At 43.3% G+C, this 17,708-nt stretch overlaps 2 protein-coding genes across 3 annotated transcripts; one reads left to right on the forward strand and one right to left on the reverse strand.

Moving 5' to 3' along the window:
- Positions 1 to 477: 477 nt before the first annotated feature.
- On the reverse strand, positions 478 to 16,031 carry LOC147443907 (monooxygenase 2-like). Of its 2 annotated transcripts, XM_086526704.1 has the most exons (6): positions 15,596 to 16,027; positions 14,398 to 14,544; positions 14,164 to 14,226; positions 13,909 to 14,074; positions 1,695 to 1,917; positions 478 to 1,405 (listed from the first exon to the last, which is right to left on the reverse strand). In XM_086526704.1, the coding sequence occupies exons 1-6, from the start codon at positions 15,928 to 15,930 to the stop codon at positions 855 to 857; spliced, it is 1,485 nt and encodes a 494-aa protein (XP_086382830.1). In that variant the 5' UTR covers positions 15,931 to 16,027; the 3' UTR covers positions 478 to 854. The 2 variants fall into 2 exon arrangements, with proteins under 2 accessions (XP_086382830.1, XP_086382831.1); XM_086526705.1 differs by lacking the exon at positions 1,695 to 1,917 and having other exon boundaries at positions 478 to 1,424; positions 15,596 to 16,031.
- On the forward strand, positions 11,430 to 13,752 carry LOC147443908 (uncharacterized). The gene has a single exon (XM_086526707.1). It carries the CDS (start codon positions 11,835 to 11,837, stop codon positions 12,969 to 12,971), a length of 1,137 nt encoding a protein of 378 aa, XP_086382833.1. The 5' UTR covers positions 11,430 to 11,834; the 3' UTR covers positions 12,972 to 13,752.
- Positions 16,032 to 17,708: the final 1,677 nt, after the last annotated feature.

Here is a 17,708-nt window from a genome sequence, read left to right on the forward strand (position 1 = left end):
TGGTCCTTGGTGACTTTTGGAAAGCTCATCACTTGAGGGTTTTCCTTGAGATCTGATTCAAAGTTTTGGAAAGTCCATACTCTTTTGCAAGGGTAGTTTTGTGGGATCTATCGTCAAGTGGCGGAGAGAATCATAGTCGATATATTGCTGCTTCTTAGACCATCCCCTTTGCCACTCTGGATGCATTTCCATGACTCTCAGGTCATGACCCTCCTCGTCACAAATATGCCAAAAGGGAAAAAATAATAATTTAATTCCCTCGAGCTCTCTCTCCTTTTTCTGTTGCTGCTGCATCCATATGTGGTTTTTTCTCGTTTTTCTCTTCTTAAGGTTAGTCGAAGTTGTTTCATGAGAATATTTAATGCTTCTTTTGTCTATAAATTACTAATTGTTAGTTCAGGTAAGGACATTCCAATACAAGTGTCAGACATAATTCTCCATAATATGCAAGGGAATGAAAAAGATGCAGGCACAAACTACGACAACAGTCGGCAGATATTTGCAACCTCCCATGTTACCATACATGCCACATCAACAAAGAGGTCAACCACAAGGAAGGGGAGGACATCGGGCAGCGCAACCATGTCCATCTTCTCTAGTAAACTCCAAAACTGCTCGATGACAGAATGCCAACACGGCAAGGTAGAGCTGGCAAGAGAGGGGTGTGTATCTGTGCACACAACATACATGCTTGTTTACAATCTCCAATTCCTGAATAAACCTATTGCATCTGGCCACAGGCATAAGCCTAACTGCATGTGCCCTTACCACCATTGATTACAGATAGAGATATAGATATTGTGCACAAGAATATAGATCCTCTCTACCTTCCATTCTACATGCATTGATTGCTCTCATTGCAGGGTGCCACAATCGTAGAAAGTATGGCCTGCAAAGCTATCCACCTGCAGAATCTGGGGTAGCAGTTTGTTGCGGATGGAACAGATAAGCTTAGAATCCAATTGAAGAAGTGCACCCATCAAGTAAGATTGTACCCCCATGGATAGCACTCTCGGCCAACGCTCTTTGATGTAAGCCTTGAAAGCAAGCTCTATTCTTTCAATTTCTTCAAGTTGAGACTCTGTAGAGCAGTTCATTGTTTCGGAATCGCTTGAGGACAGGGCCTTTGAAAGCTCACGGGCAAGAACAACCGCATCCTCTAGTGCTAGACAACCTCCTTGTCCAAGGTTTGGTGTCATTGGGTGCATTGCATCACCTGCAAGGGTCACTCCAGTTTTGTAAAGAGGAGGCCCTCCTATTGGCCACATCCATCTATCAGATATGCCTCTTCTGCTCAGCGTGTCCAGTGGAGACCTGTTGATTGCCTCTGTAATCATAGCGGGCCATCCTTCAACATAGTTCAAGGCCTCTTTACGGATAATCTCTACATCCGTGACTCTTTCCCCTACCAATATCCAACAAGTCTAAGCAACATTAGTGTCAACAAAACTTCAAAACCTCTTAAACCATAGAGTGATGCATTAACCAAACCAGTCTTTAGGTGAAGCCAACTACCGAAGGTCAAAAACTTAAGGTTTTATACCAGCTGCTACAGCATGCATGGTCATGTTTAAGCTTAGCATATCTTGTGTGCATAGAGTCGAGCAGTTGGGAGAGAGTTGAGGACTCTCTTCACGTATCTCCTCTTTCAGAATTTTCCAGGTAAGAGAGAAATAGTGTGCTTAGCAGCATACCTGAGCAGTTGAACACCACAAACCAATAAACTCTATTTGCATCCATAGGCACAATGCCTGCTCGCACTCCTCCCCCGAGAATTTGACAAAATTTGTTGCCTAAGTTATGTCCATGAGGATAAATGCCCAATCCCCGTGTTGATGTGTACCCAACATAGCGGGGCTCATCCATGTTCATCCATTTTCTAACAACGGACCCAGCCCCATCACATCCAATAAGAACCTGAAAATTGAAACTTTTACATGATTCTTGGAACACTCATTTTGTTCATTAATCATGGCAAGCAACTACAACAAACATGTTGCAGCTTTTAATGGTGCTCTTGGTAGCTTGAATGTGATGAACAAGCCCCTAGTGCAATTGCTTAAGTCTTTCTTCAGTATCCTGAAACAAATTGGAGTAGCTAAAAATCATCCCCAACTATATTCGGATTCTTGATAAGGAGTCCTACGTAGACAAACCAAACCTACAGACATTCCATCACAAAATGCAAATTTTTCCCATGAGCTTGGGAGGGTTCACTAAACGTAAACCCTCCATATCAGCACGTTCAAGGCTTTATTTAAAAACCACATGATGCAGAATTTTCAAGAATATAACAAACTCTTTTCTAGTTCAATCTGTGTATATCCCCTTTAAAAATGTATAAAAAATGAGGCTAAATAACCATTTCTGTTGAATTCACACGCTATGTTCACATATTTTTGGGTGACCTCTCCCCCCCCCCCCCCCCCCCCCGGTTGGAATAAAATAAAATAAAATCATCCAGCTTCATGTATCGAGACACAAGAGGCATCACACCATTCTCAACTTACATAATGACGTAACCACACGAATCATAACCCAATCCAATACAACCGCCTACCGCCTAATCTGCACGTGTACTAATTAGGTGCGTGTACTCTCTCTCTCTCTCTCTCTCTCTCTCTCTCTCTCTCTCTCTCATCTCCTATTTTACATACAATGTCTTCCGGCACTCGCAAGGGTTATTGTTCTTCAACAAGGTCCACAACCATTGTGGAAAATGATCCAAAATCTCCTAAGTGTGGAGATAGCAACACAACCACCCAACCAATGACATCGGAAACCATGATCATGGCGTACTTGGTATCATTGCAAGAGACCGTAAACAAACAAGGAGAAGACTTACGGACACTTGCAATGGAGAATGGCACACTAAGGGTACTTGTGGTTGAGAATGAGAATCTCAAGAGGACACTTGAGATGCAAACAACACGTTTGATGCAACTTGAAGAGGAAGTCAAGGAATGTAAACGCTCTCTTGTGGACTTGAATGCTTTGAAGGAGCGGATGAGCAAAGTAGAGCATGACCATGTATTGAAAGAGGAGAAATTTGACACTATGAGCCGGGATGTATGCGACATGAAAAATGTATGCACAAACAAGTCTTGGGCTGATGTATGTGGTAGCAATGTGGTTTCTAATTCCTCACTCATGCAAGCTATGGTTCAAACAAAGAATGTTGAGAATGTGGATGTGGAGGAGTTGAAGGAACGGGAGCGACGTTCCAAGAACATTGTTATTCGTGGAATTCCCGAAGAGAAGTTAGAGACACCTCCTTCTCTTGCCATTGTTATTGAAGACTTCTTCAAAACCCACTTTGGCATGTCCGGAGTTATGGTCTATGGAGCACATAGAGTGGGGAAGCAAGGAGCTCCTCGCTCAGAAGAACGGCCAATTGTATGCACCATGCCGGATGAGACCAAGCGAAAGATTATCCTTGATAATAGTTGGATCTATTTGAGGAATACAAAATGTTTTGTATGTGAAGATCGCACTATTAAGCAACAAAATATGCGTCGCAAGGCATATGAGGAAAAGAATAATAAAAACAAGGAAGTCTCTCATGAAGAAAATGTGCCCAAGGAGGAGGCAAGTCTCTCAAGCAAATAGGGATGCGTGACCTATGAGACCGAGTTACAATTGAAAATATGCTTTTGGAATTGTAATGGATACCCATGGAATGCGGGGGTTGGCATTGATGAACTAACAAGCAAAGCCGATGTTGTACTTCTTGTTGAAACTTGGGAGCATGATACACAAAGGATTAACGGCTTGGAGTATTACAATGTACATTCATTGATGTGGTCAAAGAATCTCAAGCAACGAAGAGGACAAGGAGGGTTAGCATGTATGGTTAAGAAAGGATTGGAAGATTTTGTATCAATTGTGAAAGATGACAAGTACAAACGTTATGTATGGCTGAAAATTATGACACCAAAAAGAGCACCCATTTTTGTAGCCGGTTGCTACATTCCTCATCATGATTCTCCCTTTTATGCTTGCATGGATAGAGATCAACCATTTTCTGATTTGGAAGAGGACATTGCTTATTTCAAAGGTGAAGGTGATGTTATTGTATTTGGGGATATGAATACTCGCACAAAAACATTGCAACATGATACTCAACAATTTGATATGCCATATATTTCAAGGGAGTTGGAGGAAGTTCACTTGTATGATCGTACTTCAATGGATGAGAAAGAGCCGGATCACTATGGAAAGTTACTTTTACACATGTGTAATAGCACGGGTATGCTCATTGCCAATGGTGTATCTTTGTGGAGTGGAACCAATGGATTTACATGTAGAAGACATAATGGGGATAGTGTGATTGACTATATGCTACTCTCTGAAGCCATCATGTATCGCATAAAGAGTTTTATGTTTGGTCAATGGACCCCGGAATCCGACCATCGCACCTTATGTATTGACCTTTCATGTAGAGAAGCAACTAAGCATGATAATCTCAGCCAAAGGAAAGAGAAGTTATCACTATGTATGGATTTCAAACGGGCACCAATGTACATTGAAATGGTTGAGCAAAAATTATGGATGACAAAGCTTCAATGTGATGCACCATTGGAAACTAAATGGGAAGCTTTCAAGAAAGCTATTTGTTCTTGTGCGGAAGAATGCTTTGCCATAAAGCATCTCCATGGTACCAACAAAGATAGATCACGCAAAAGGTGGTTTGATAAAGAATGTCAAGATGCTCGAAAGTCCTTGATAAAGCTTGATGCAACTATGGACAAAGACAACTATCAAAGTCATTTGCATACATACGAGGCATTGATTCAAAAGAAGAGAAGAAGATGGAAAGTAAAGCAACAAGAATTTCAAGTCCAAGAAAAGGCACATGCATGTGGAAGATTTTGGAGAAACTTGAGAGGCAAGCGGGTTGAGAATTTTGGTAACTTGAGTCTAGTGGATATGTACACACATTGTAGGCAATTATATGAGCAAGCAAATACTGAAAAAATGTCATTTTATGGTTCACTCCCATGTATGCCGTCTTTTTTTACTATTGAGGATGTATGCGGTGGGCTTGAAAAGTTGGCCAGTCGCAAAGCGGGAGATCTTCAAGGTATCAAGCCGGAGATGATCAAATGGACGGGAGATTTTACCCATGAGTGGATGTGTGATATGTTCAACCTTGCACTTCAACATGGTATGCCTTATGATTGGAGTACTAATTGGGTTAAGCCTTTGCATAAAGGAGGGGATGTAAAGAATGTAAGCAACTACCGGACTATAATGATTGGGTCTCTTATGGCAAAGTTGTTTGGGTGCATAATGGAGATGAAATTGAGTGATTGGGCTCAAGAGAATGACAAGCGTGCAAAGGGACAAGCGGGTTTTCGTCGATGCCATAGCACCATTGATCATCTTGTCACTCTTCGTGTTCTCATGGAGGAAAGTCGGTTGAAAGGCAAGCGATTGTATTGTTGTTTTGTGGACTTTAAGAAAGCCTTTGATATGATTTCACGTAACAATTTGTGGAGAAGGATGGAAGAACTCCAAGTGCCAAGTGAGTTTATGCTTGCGGTTTCTCGAATCTATGAGAAGGTGATTTGTTAGTTGCGCATCGGAAGAGAAATTTCAGAAATTTTTGTAAGCACTATTGGGGTTAAACAAGGATGTCCATTGTCACCAACTCTCTTTGGTCTATGCATCGATCAATTGGAACAAATGGTACTTGACTTTATACAAGAAGAAGGCATTGAAGAGGTCACTATTTGCAATGCGGTAATCATGCTTTTGTTGTATGCGGATGATGTAGTGCTTCTAGCACACACTTTAGAAGATGCACAAAAGCTTATGGTTGTCCTTGAGAACTTTTGCTTGCATAGTGGGCTGATTGTAAATGAATCCAAAACAAAGGTTATGCTTGTGAAAACCAATCATAAGGAGAAGCCATGCATTGTGTACAACAACGAGACACTTGAAGTTGTTGAGAGCTTTAAGTACCTTGGCCTTGAGGTTCCATCCAATCACAAGTGGCATGAATGTGCTATGCGTCGTTTGGAAGCGGGAAAGAGAGCATATTATGCATTTGAGAACATGTGTAATGCGGGAAACATAAAGTGTTGGGTTCTCAAGAAGTATCTTTTTGATGCATTGGTGACACCGGTTCTTCTTTATGGAGTTGAAGTGTGGAGCGGGAGCATCTCAAAGTCTACTTGGAAAGAGTTTGAGAATGTCCAAAAGCGTTTTCTTACAAACTTTCTCCAAGTTAAGACACAAACACCATATATGCTCCTACTTCTTGAGTCGGGATCTCTTCCAATTGAGGTTATGGGCATGGAAAGGGTTGTGGAGTACATGATAAAGATGCGTCAAAACCCCTCACATCGACTTTCTACAATTGCATGGGAAGCAAGCAAAAAAGTTCAAAAGACGCATAAAAGCAAGATCTTAAGCACGGGATGGATGCAAGACATAAAGAAGTGGTTTGGGAGATGGGATGCATTACACTTGCTACATGATGCTTCAATTGACTCTCAAGTGAATGAAGCTTTTCTACAACGCCAATGTATTACGGCTTGGGAGAAATCCGGTGGGTCACGCTTCATACATTACACCACCTATATTGCCCCCAACTACAAAACCATGTTCTTCGCTGAGAGAGGAAACCGTACTCACACTTACATGCTTGAGCCTATTCCCTTGTCCGCGATACGCACTATCGCAGCAATTCGGCTTAGCTCCCATTTCCTTCGATGTGAGATAGGGCGTTGGGGCAATGGAGAAGAGTCAAATCGATTGTGCACATTATGCTCACTGCAAGTTCGAGAGTCTGAGTACCACACACTACTAGAGTGCTCAGCTTTTGATAACATCCGAACTTGCTTCTCTCACATTTTCAGCCATAACTAAGACCTACACACTTTCCTCTCCCAGCCAAAGTGTGGGCTCTCCATTGCGACTCTCATCACTACAATTTTGGAGCATCGAGAGTCACTCATCAGCCGTACACATACTACATCACATGTAACTTTGGTCCCATAGGTCATATTAGACCTCCGAGGACGATAATAAAATCTATCTAATCTATCTCTCTCTCTCTCTCTCTCTCTCTCTCTCTCTCTCTCTCTCTCTCTCTCTCTCTCTCTCGTTTTTTGACCTAGTAGACAGCAGTCCACTCTTTTGATTATAACTTCTTCATCCGAACTCCGATTTGGGTGATCTATAGCCTCAATCAAAGAGCACGAAGTCCTCTACGCATTGATGTAAAGACAGAAATTTTCAGACTTATGGAAGGCGTTTCTGTAGCAGCATTTCTGAAGTGAACCGCTTCAACAAAATTGATTCTCATCTCCTATTTTACATACAATGTCTTCCGGCACTCGCAAGGGTTCTTTCTTCTTCAACAAGGTCCACAACCATTGTGGAAAATGATCCAAAATCTCCTAAGTGTGGAGATAGCAACACAACCACCCAACCAACGACATCGGAAACCATGATCATGGCGTACTTGGTATCATTACAAGAGACCGTAAACAAACAAGGCGAAGACTTACGAGCACTAGCAATGGAGAATGGCACACTAAGGGTACTTGTGGTTGAGAATGAGAATCTCAAGAGGACACTTGAGATGCAAACAACACGTTTGATGCAACTTGAAGAGGAAGTCAAGGAATGTAAACGCTCTCTTGTGGACTTGAATGCTTTGAAGGAGCGGATGAGCAAAGTAGAGCATGACCATGTATTGAAAGAGGAGAAATTTGACACTATGAGCCGGGATGTATGCGACATGAAAAATGTATGCACAAACAAGTCTTGGGCTGATGTATGTGGTAGCAATGTGGTTTCTAATTCCTCACTCATGCAAGCTATGGTTCAAACAAAGAATGTTGAGAATGTGGATGTGGAGGAGTTGAAGGAACGGGAGCGACGTTCCAAGAACATTGTTATTCGTGGAATTCCCGAAGAGAAGTTAGAGACACCTCCTTCTCTTGCCATTGTTATTGAAGATTTCTTCAAAACCCACTTTGGCATGTCCGGAGTTATGGTCTATGGAGCACATAGAGTGGGGAAGCAACGAGCTCCTCGCTCGGGAGAATGGCCAATTGTATGCACCATGCCGGATGAGACCAAGCGAAAGATTATCCTTGATAATAGTTGGATCTATTTGAGGGATACAAAATGTTTTGTATGTGAAGATCGCACTATTAAGCAACAAAATATGCGTCGCAAGGCATATGAGGAAAAGAATAATAAAAACAAGGAGATCTCTCATGAAGAAAATGTGCCCAAGGAGGAGGCAAGTCTCTCAAGCAAATAGGGATGCGTGACCTATGAGACCGAGTTACAATTGAAAATATGCTTTTGGAATTGTAATGGATACATTTCAAGGGAGTTGGAGGAAGTTCACTTGTATGATCGTACTTCAATGGATGAGAAAGAGCCGGATCACTATGGAAAGTTACTTTTACACATGTGTAATAGCACGGATATGCTCATTGCCAATGGTGTATCTTTGTGGAGTGGAACCAATGGATTTACATGTAGAAGACATAATGGGGATAGTGTGATTGACTATATGCTACTCTCTGAAGCCATCATGTATCGCATAAAGAGTTTTATGTTTGGTCAATGGACCCCGGAATCCGACCATCGCACCTTATGTATTGACCTTTCATGTAGAGAAGCAACTAAGCATGATAATCTCAGCCAAAGGAAAGAGAAGTTATCACTATGTATGGATTTCAAACGGGCACGAATGTACATTGAAATGGTTGAGCAAAAATTATGGATGACAAAGCTTCAATGTGATGCACCATTGGAAACTAAATGGGAAGCTTTCAAGAAAGCTATTTGTTCTTGTGCGGAAGAATGCTTTGCCATAAAGCATCTCCATGGTACCAACAAAGATAGATCACGCAAAAGGTGGTTAGATAAAGAATGTCAAGATGCTCGAAAGTCCTTGATAAAGCTTGATGCAACTATGGATAAAGACAACTATCAAAGTCATTTGCATACATACAAGGCATTGATTCAAAAGAAGAGAAGAACATGGAAGTAAAGCAACAAGAATTTCAAGTCCAAGAAAAGGTACATGCATGTGGAAGATTTTGGAGAAACTTGAGAGGCAAGCGGGTTGAGAATTTTGGTAACTTGAGTCTAGTGGATATGTACACACATTGTAGGCAATTATATGAGCAAGCAAATACTGAAAAAATGCCATTTTATGGTTCACTCCCATGTATGCCGTCTTTTTTTACTATTGAGGATGTATGCGGTGGGCTTGAAAAGTTGGCCAGTCGCAAAGCGGGAGATCTTCAAGGTATATATGTTCAACCTTGCACTTCAACATGGTATGCCTTATGATTGGAGTACTAATTGGGTTAAGCTTTTGCATAAAGGAGGAGATGTAAAGAATGTAAGCAACTACCGGACTATAGTGATTGGGTCTCTTATGGCAAAGTTGTTTGGGTGCATAATGGAGATGAAATTGAGTGATTGGGCTCAAGAGAATGACAAGCGTGCAAAGGGACAAGCGGGTTTTCGTCGATGCCATAGCACCATTGATCATCTTGTCACTCTTCGTGTTCTCATGGAGGAAAGTCGGTTGAAAGGCAAGCGATTGTATTGTTGTTTTGTGGACTTTAAGAAAGCCTTTGATATGATTCCACGTAACAATTTGTGGAGAAGGATGGAAGAACTCCAAGTGCCAAGTGAGTTTATGCTTGCGGTTTCTCGAATCTATGAGAAGGTGATTTGTCAGTTGCGCATCGGAAGAGAAATTTCAGAAATTTTTGTAAGCACTATTGGGGTTAAACAAGGATGTCCATTGTCACCAACTCTCTTTGGTCTATGCATCGATCAATTGGAACAAATGGTACTTGACTTTATGCAAGAAGAAGGCATTGAAGAGGTCACTATTTGCAATGCGGTAATCATGCTTTTGTTGTATGCGGATGATGTAGTGCTTCTAGCAGACACTTTAGAAGATGCACAAAAGCTTATGGTTGTCCTTGAGAACTTTTGCTTGCATAGTGGGCTGATTGTAAATGAATCCAAAACAAAGGTTATGCTTGTGAAAACCAACCATAAGGAGAAGCCATGCATTGTGTACAACAACGAGACACTTGAAGTTGTTGAGAGCTTTAAGTACCTTGGCCTTGAGGTTCCATCCAATCACAAGTGGCATGAATGTGCTATGCGTCGTTTGGAAGCGGGAAAGAGAGCATATTATGCATTTGAGAACATGTGTAATGCGGGAAACATCAAGTGTTGGATTCTCAAGAAGTATCTTTTTGATGCATTGGTGACACCGGTTCTTCTTTATGGAGTTGAAGTGTGGGGCGGGAGCATCTCAAAGTCTACTTGGAAAGAGTTTGAGAATGTCCAAAAGCGTTTTCTTACAAACTTTCTCTAAGTTAAGACACAAACACCATATATGCTCCTACTTCTTGAATCGAGATCTCTTCCAATTGAGGTTATGGGCATGGAAAGGGTTGTGGAGTACATGATAAAGATGCGTCAAAACCCCTCACATCGACTTCCTACAATTGCATGGGAAGCAAGCAAAAAAGTTCAAAAGACGCATAAAAGCAAGATCTTAAGCACGGGATGGATGCAAGACATAAAGAAGTGGTTTGGGAGATGGGATGCATTACACTTGCTACATGATGCTTCAATTGACTCTCAAGTGAATGAAGCTTTTCTACAACGCCAATGTATTACGGCTTGGGAGAAATCCGGTGGGTCACGCTTCATACATTACACCACCTATATTGCCCCCAACTACAAAACCATGTTCTTCGCTGAGAGAGGAAACCGTACTCACACTTACATGCTTGAGCCTATTCCCTTGTCCGCGATACGCACTATCGCAGCAATTCGGCTTAGCTCCCATTTCCTTCGATGCGAGATAGGGCGTTGGGGCAATGGAGAAGAGTCAAATCGATTGTGCACATTATGCTCACTGCAAGTTCGAGAGTCTGAGTACCACACACTACTAGAGTGCTCAGCTTTTGATCACATCCGAACTTGCTTCTCTCACATTTTCAGCCATAACTTAGACCTACACACTTTCCTCTCCCAGCCAAAGTGTGGGCTCTCCATTGCGACTCTCATCACTACAATTTTGGAGCATCGAGAGTCACTCATCAGCCGTACACATACTACATCACATGTAACTTTGGTCCCATAGGTCATATTAGACCTCCGAGGACGATAATAAAATCTATCTAATCTATCTATCTATCTCTCTCTCTCTCTCTCTCTCTCTCTCTCTCTCTCTCTCTCTCTCTCTCTCTCTCTCTCTCTCTCTCTCTCTCTCTCTCATCCTCATCTCCTATGTGTAACATACACACACACACACTAATGTAATGGAAACCCTCTGTTCTTCTGATAGTGGGAGGCCTTCTGGCCTTCCATGTCAACATGGTATCAATCGCCAGGCAGCCCTTTCCGGACCCTTACTTGATGGCGCAACCCTTCCTGCTGTTGTTGCCCAGTTGCAGAAGCCTACCATGAGCAAATCCTTGCAGACGTTGATGCTGTGCAATGCCCAAAGCAAGCCAAGAACCCAGAAGATGTCAAACCTGCTGACACTAGTACTTTCCATGCTGCAGACGAAGGTGCCGCCGCATCCGTGAGTGAAGTTCATGCAGCCCAATCTGCTGCTGCTGCTGCTGCTGCCGCTCTTGCAAATTCCTCACATAATGTCCACGCTGCTGAAAAGACCGAACTTGCCCTTATTGCTGCAGATAATGCTGCCACTCCCGAAGAAGGCGACGCCACTTTTGAAAACCAATATCCCGCTGCATGTGCCTTTGCTGCGACAAACTCCAATGTTTCTGACGTAGCCCTTGTCCTGCAAGAAGATGCATTTGATAATGCAGTCCTTGCTAAAGCAACTCCTCTTCATGCTGCCAAAATTACTGTTGCTGCTCACTCCAATGGTAACTCCCCAAACCCTGCAAATGATCTCCTTGCCGCTTGATGCAGACGAAGTTTCCCCTGCTGCAGCCCATGACAAAGCAGCTATAATCGCAGCATTCCTTGATAATCTGATGGAGCCCGTCACTCAATCACACGGGGTGGATATAGGGCTAGATGATGATGCACTCGAAGATGCACTACTTCCTTCTGAACCCTTGCAGCAGCAGCCTGTCATTCCCTTGGTGGTCCATGCCCTTCAATTCCACACTTGTGCATCATCCCTAAGGAACCTCACAGGTTTGCTGCCTCTACCAAACAATCTTGGCGGCACATCGATATCCCTGCCACTTGATTATCTGACGGGCAATGCATCTCATGTGACCGCACCTGCTGCCCTTGCTGAGAATGCTCATGATGATGTTGATACAACCAACAAGCCCCTGCTTGCCCTCAATGATCAAGAGTGGACCCGTGTCTTGCCTACACTCAAGCACGATACAGATGAGGATGGAGATGGAATACCAACAGCCAGATCATTTCTCCTGTTGATGGCCATTTGGAGCAGAGCTTCCCCTCTTTATTCCTTGGATTTCTCACAAGCTTATGGTGTTGTGGCTTCACGCCCTGTTGAGCCGATGTTCTCAGATGCAATCACCTGCCTGTTAGCCGCAGACGGGCCAACTGCCATGCTTCGTTCAACCAACAAAGGGCCAGCATGTTATGCTACTTTTGCTGTTATTGCTGATGCTGTTACTCTTTCCAAAAGTCCTCAGCATGCGCCCTTCTCTTGTCTCACCTTTTGTAATGGTAGTAATCATCATTTGAACCTTTCTTCTTGTCACCAATACAAAGTTACAACTCGACAGACAAGAGACCCCAACCCATCTCATTCAACACCACATCTGGTGTCAAGTGAATCTGCGGCATGCGCCTTCTCTTGCCTCACCTTTTGTAATGGTTGTAATCATCATTTGAACCTTTCTTCTTGTCACCAATACAAAGTTACAACTCGACAGACGAAAGACCCCAACCCATCTCATTCAACAACACATATGGTGTTAAGTGAATTTGTGGCATGAAAGGTGCTTCCTTGGTCTCACTGACGTGCCTCCTTGCTGCTGCTGAATGTACACGGCTAGCACAACTGATCATTTTTGTTGGCTCGTGTCATGTACAAAAGGGGGGAATATCTGTAGTTCTTCATCCATGACACTCAGAGCTTTCTCACAAGTGCTTGATGTATTTGAAGCCACAATGGAAGATGAAGCCTTCACATCTTGAAGATTCAAGACGACCGTTCCTGAAGCTGTGAATCCTAGATTCAAACCTAAACTATTTCTTTCTTCTATGCACTGATTGCTCTTGCAATCACCAAAAAAAGAGCACACTTAACCCATTTTACATAGGCACATTGCCCCTTAGGATCTTTCCCGATGTAATCATCACTTCTCTCGGCATTCAGCTAAAGGGGGATGTTGGAATAAAATAAAATAAAATCATCCAACCTCATGCCTCGAGACACCAAGAGGCATCACGCCTGTTCCAATCATACCATTCTCAGCTTACACAACGACCTTGTAACCACACGAATCATAACCCAATCCAATACAACCAGCTACCGCCTAATCTGCGCGTGTACTCTCTCTCTCTCTCTCTCTCTCTCTCTCTCTCTCTCTCTCTCTCTCTCTCTCTCTCTCTCTCTCTCTCTCTCTCTCTCTCTCTCTCTCTCTCTCTGTGTGTGTGTGTGTGTGTGTGTGTGTGTGTGTGTGTGTGTGTGTGCACGTGTAACACACACACACTAATGTAATGCAAACCCTCTGTTCCTTGGATAGTGGGAGGCCTCCTGGCCTTCCATCATCCATGTCTACACATCCCCCCCCCCCCCCGGCCCCACAGAGCCCATGAAACAACACATAACATTAAACAGGAGCAGGAACTGCAATCTGATACTTGATAAAGCCGTCTCCTAGAAGGACCCTCAACATAACATATCAATATAAAGAGAGAGACAATAACCTTCGTTTCAATAGTTCGTCCATTTTCGCACTGAACCTCTGTGAAGCCTCCAGCAAGCTTTTTAATGCCAATCACTCGTGAATCATAAATTGCCGTTCCATCTGGTAAAGACTCTTTTAGAATTTCCAGCAATGTCTTCCTCTCAACTCCACGTACCTCAAAATCTCTGTTTAAAAAAACATCAACAACAGGTCAACACAGGTGTAGTATAATGCGCACGACTAAAACCAAAAGCCATGAGAAACTACAATTTACCTTGATATGTTATCAAATCCTGAGCATAAAAAAGAAGCGCCATCTTCCCCAAAGAATTCAAGTCTGTAAACTCAGTGACCATTAAAGCATATTACACCACAGACACTAACCTGATCTAAAGAAGTGGAGCAAACTTTAGTTTGGAGCTCCCTCAGTCTTTCTGTCTCTACATTTAAAAGAGCTCAAGGGCCAAGGCACCTGTGCAATCAAGCATGGGCAATGTTGAGAACGTACCCTGAAAGCTTGTCACATGTTTTTCGGATCCGGTTTGCAACCCCAAGGGCTTCGAGAGCCTTCCACGCATTGGTCCATATGAGTAGAGTAGCACCAGCTGTCCTTAGGTGATCGGCTTGCTCTAACAACAGTGGCTTTATTCCCAATCTGTAGCAACAGCAAAATTCAAAAGCATGTTAAAATGTAGGGCCTTTGAGAAGCACACTAGATGTTGAAGTATTGCCACAATTACCATACACCTAGATAAATCCAGGATACGCCCAGATTCACCTTTGAAGGAAAGTGCAAGGTATGGACTCATAGTAGTCGTCTACAAGACTACTTACTATGACATCCCTACTAACGTCATCAGTGCCCAATAGTGGGTGTTCAAGTTTAGCCATAGAACCATGCTATGCCACGTACTCTGTCATATTGGAAATCCAACCCTCCACAAGTCTATGCTATTAGGTTTCTCTTCAAAAAGGACCACCATCCCTCCTGCTCTCCCCTACTCTATTGGGTCATTCCTTAGGCATGCCGCCTCTATGCTAGCCTCCTTCCACCCTTGCCTACATTCCGCCTCTGGTAGCCGGCTTAAGTCCGTTTGTCCAGCATCCTTCACAGTACATGTACCGGAGCCATGCTTTCTTGAGAACTTTAACACACGAAGATGGTGAAAAAACTCTAAAGTCCGCATCATTGGGCATTTTTCTTCATCAAGAGCAAAATCTGCACTTGGCTTCAGCTTATCATGTAGGATCAGTAAATATTGGAGAAGGATGTCAAAGGCATGATCCCACAAAGCTACTCTAATTAAGTGTTAATCATCATCAATAACACTGATACAAATGAGAGAGAAAGGTGGAGATAACGAGGTGAGAGCCCATGAGCATCGACTATGGGTCACGCAAAACTCAACAATGCTGGTGACTCTTACGAAGCTTGACAACTGCACATTGCCTTTTGATGATTCAACAATTCATGCGATGTGATGCGATGTGCGAGGCATGCATGGGTCAATTCTGCCTCTGGTCAGTGGTAATTGTTTCTTTCTTCCTTCTAGTACAGTAAGTATGCAGTTCACGGCATGAGTGTTCTCTCCATCTTCAATTACAATTTCCTCCTCCAGAAAAGCAATGCCAATAGCAGCCCAAAGAACAACAATAACAATCAGATCATGCCTAATTCGAACCTGGCACAGCAGAGGCTTCCATACCTGTGTAAAGCTAGTGCAGTAGCTAGGCCAGAAATACCGCCACCCACAATGACTACATTTTGCAAGCGCTGGGATTGCGCAGGCATGTGCTTTGCAGAGGTTTTCATGGCTACATTATAATCTGAAGCAGAGGCATCCACCCAACTAATTCTCCGCTTGGAGGCTGTTAAGCTATTGCAGATGAGGGAGTGCCTTCGATGTTTTTCCGGTACCCTGTCATTTGCAAGCCGATTGTTGGGTGCCATGTGGAGCATGCTTGCAGCTCCACGGGTGCTGAGAGCGCCTCCATGAGGAAAGCCCAAGGGAAAAAGCTGGTGCTGTTCTGCACTCTTCATTTTAGGACGCAAGGCAACCACAAAGTTCAAGGAAGCGGAAAGAACTTGCTGGGTGGGTGTCACTGTAGAGACAGACCAGAAATTGAGGACGTTGTAACTTCTATATAGGTAGTAGTACGGCCGGTAGCCTTTGGAGGCCTCTCTCTCTCTCTCTCTCCCTTTATCGCGTTCAAAAGGGTTTTTTTGGTTTTGGATTTTAGCTTTAAAGTCGCAGATTGTGACACGTGTAAAGGGCTCCCTCTTCCGGTCATATTATGTTAGTAGATGTACTATCTATAGTACTACTTGATATCTATCTATTTATACTAGGCTACTACTTTATGAAGTTTAAAACATACTTTATGAAGTTTAAAACATTCGAGAGCTGTGAGCATTGCCACTTGTTGTGCCCTAAGAGTCCAATCAGTCCCACCACCAAGGTTATTGAATTTTATTCGCCAACCCCCACGTCTCGTCCGCGAAATTGAAAGCGATAGGCTCAGCGTTTTCTTGTGTGTGTGACATAGAGAGAGTGAGAGAAAGAGATACACATACTACTACTTTATGGAGCTTAAAATATTCTTGCCCTCACGGCCCAATCAGTCCCACCACCCCGGCTACCAAATTCTATTCGCCAACCTCCACGCCTTGTGCATGAAATTAAAAGCGGTAGGCTCAACGTTTTTCTTGTGTGTGTGACATAGAGAGAGTGAGAGAAAGAGATACACATACTACTACTTTATGGAGCTTAAAACATTCAAGACTTATGAGCATTGCCACGTGTTGTGCCCTCAGGGCCCAATCAGTCCCACCACTCCGGTTATCGAATTCTATTCGCCAACCCCCACGCCTTGTGCGTGAAATTGAAAGCGGTAGGCTCAGCGTTTTTCTTGTGTGTGACATAGAGAGAGTGAGAGAAAGAGATACACATACTACTACTTTATGGAGCTTAAAACATTCGAGAGTTGTGAGCATTGCCACGTGTTGTGCCCTCAAGGCCCAATCAGTCCCACCACCCCGGTTATCGAATTCTATTCGCCAACCCCCACGCCTTGTGCGTGAAATTGAAAGCGGTAGGCTCAGCGTTTTTCTTGTGCGTGTGACATAGAGAGAGTGAGAGCAAGAGATACACATACTACTACTTTATGAAGCTTAAAACATTCAAGAGTTGTGAGCATTGCCACGTGTTGTGCCCTCAGGGCCCAATCGGTCCCACCACCCCGATTACTGAATTTTATTCGCCGACCCCCACGCCTTGTGCGTGAAATTGAAAGCGGTAGGCTCAGCGTTTTTCTTGTGTGTGTGACATAGAGAGAGTGAGAGAAAGAGATACACATGCTTTCGAAGAATCGGAACTTATGCGAGAATGAAAGTGAGAGACATTTTGTATGTGCAGCTCGTCTATACTACTACTTTATGGAGCTTAAAACATTCAAGAGTTTTGAGCATTGCAACGTGTTGTGTCCTCAAGGCCCAATCAGTCCCACCACCCCGGTTACCGAATTCTATTCTCCAACCCCCATGCCTTGTGCGTGAAATTGAAAGTGGTAAGCTCAGCGTTTTTCTTGTGTGTGTGACATAGAGAGAGTGAGAGAAAGAGATACACATGCTTTCAGAGAATCGGAACTTATGCAAGAACGAAGTGAGAGACATTTTGTATGTGCAGCTCGAACCTCTTTGTGTGTGTGTGTGTGTGTGTGTGTGTGTGTGTGTGTGTGTGTGTGTGTGTGTGTGTGTGTGTGAGAGAGAGAGAGAGAGAGAGAGAGAGAGAGAGAGAGAGTGAGACAACTAAAAGTTAG

This window comes from Adiantum capillus-veneris, chromosome 13 (assembly GCF_014529385.1).
Source record: "Adiantum capillus-veneris isolate H3 chromosome 13, ASM1452938v2, whole genome shotgun sequence".
NCBI classification, from domain to species: Eukaryota; Viridiplantae; Streptophyta; class Polypodiopsida; order Polypodiales; family Pteridaceae; genus Adiantum; species Adiantum capillus-veneris.

Bases quoted from the DNA above. Each gene is read 5' to 3' on its own strand.
- LOC147443908 (XM_086526707.1), top strand. From the start codon at position 11,835: ATGCATTTGATAATGCAGTCCTTGCTAAAGCAACTCCTCTTCATGCTG.
- LOC147443907 (XM_086526704.1), bottom strand. From the start codon at position 15,930: ATGAAGAGTGCAGAACAGCACCAGCTTTTTCCCTTGGGCTTTCCTCAT. The intron at 14,227-14,397 runs GTACGTTCTCAA...CTGAGTTTACAG, and splicing joins ACATGTGACAAGCTTTCAGG to ACTTGAATTCTTTGGGGAAG. The intron at 14,075-14,163 runs GTAAATTGTAGT...TTTTTTAAACAG, and splicing joins GGATTTGATAACATATCAAG to AGATTTTGAGGTACGTGGAG.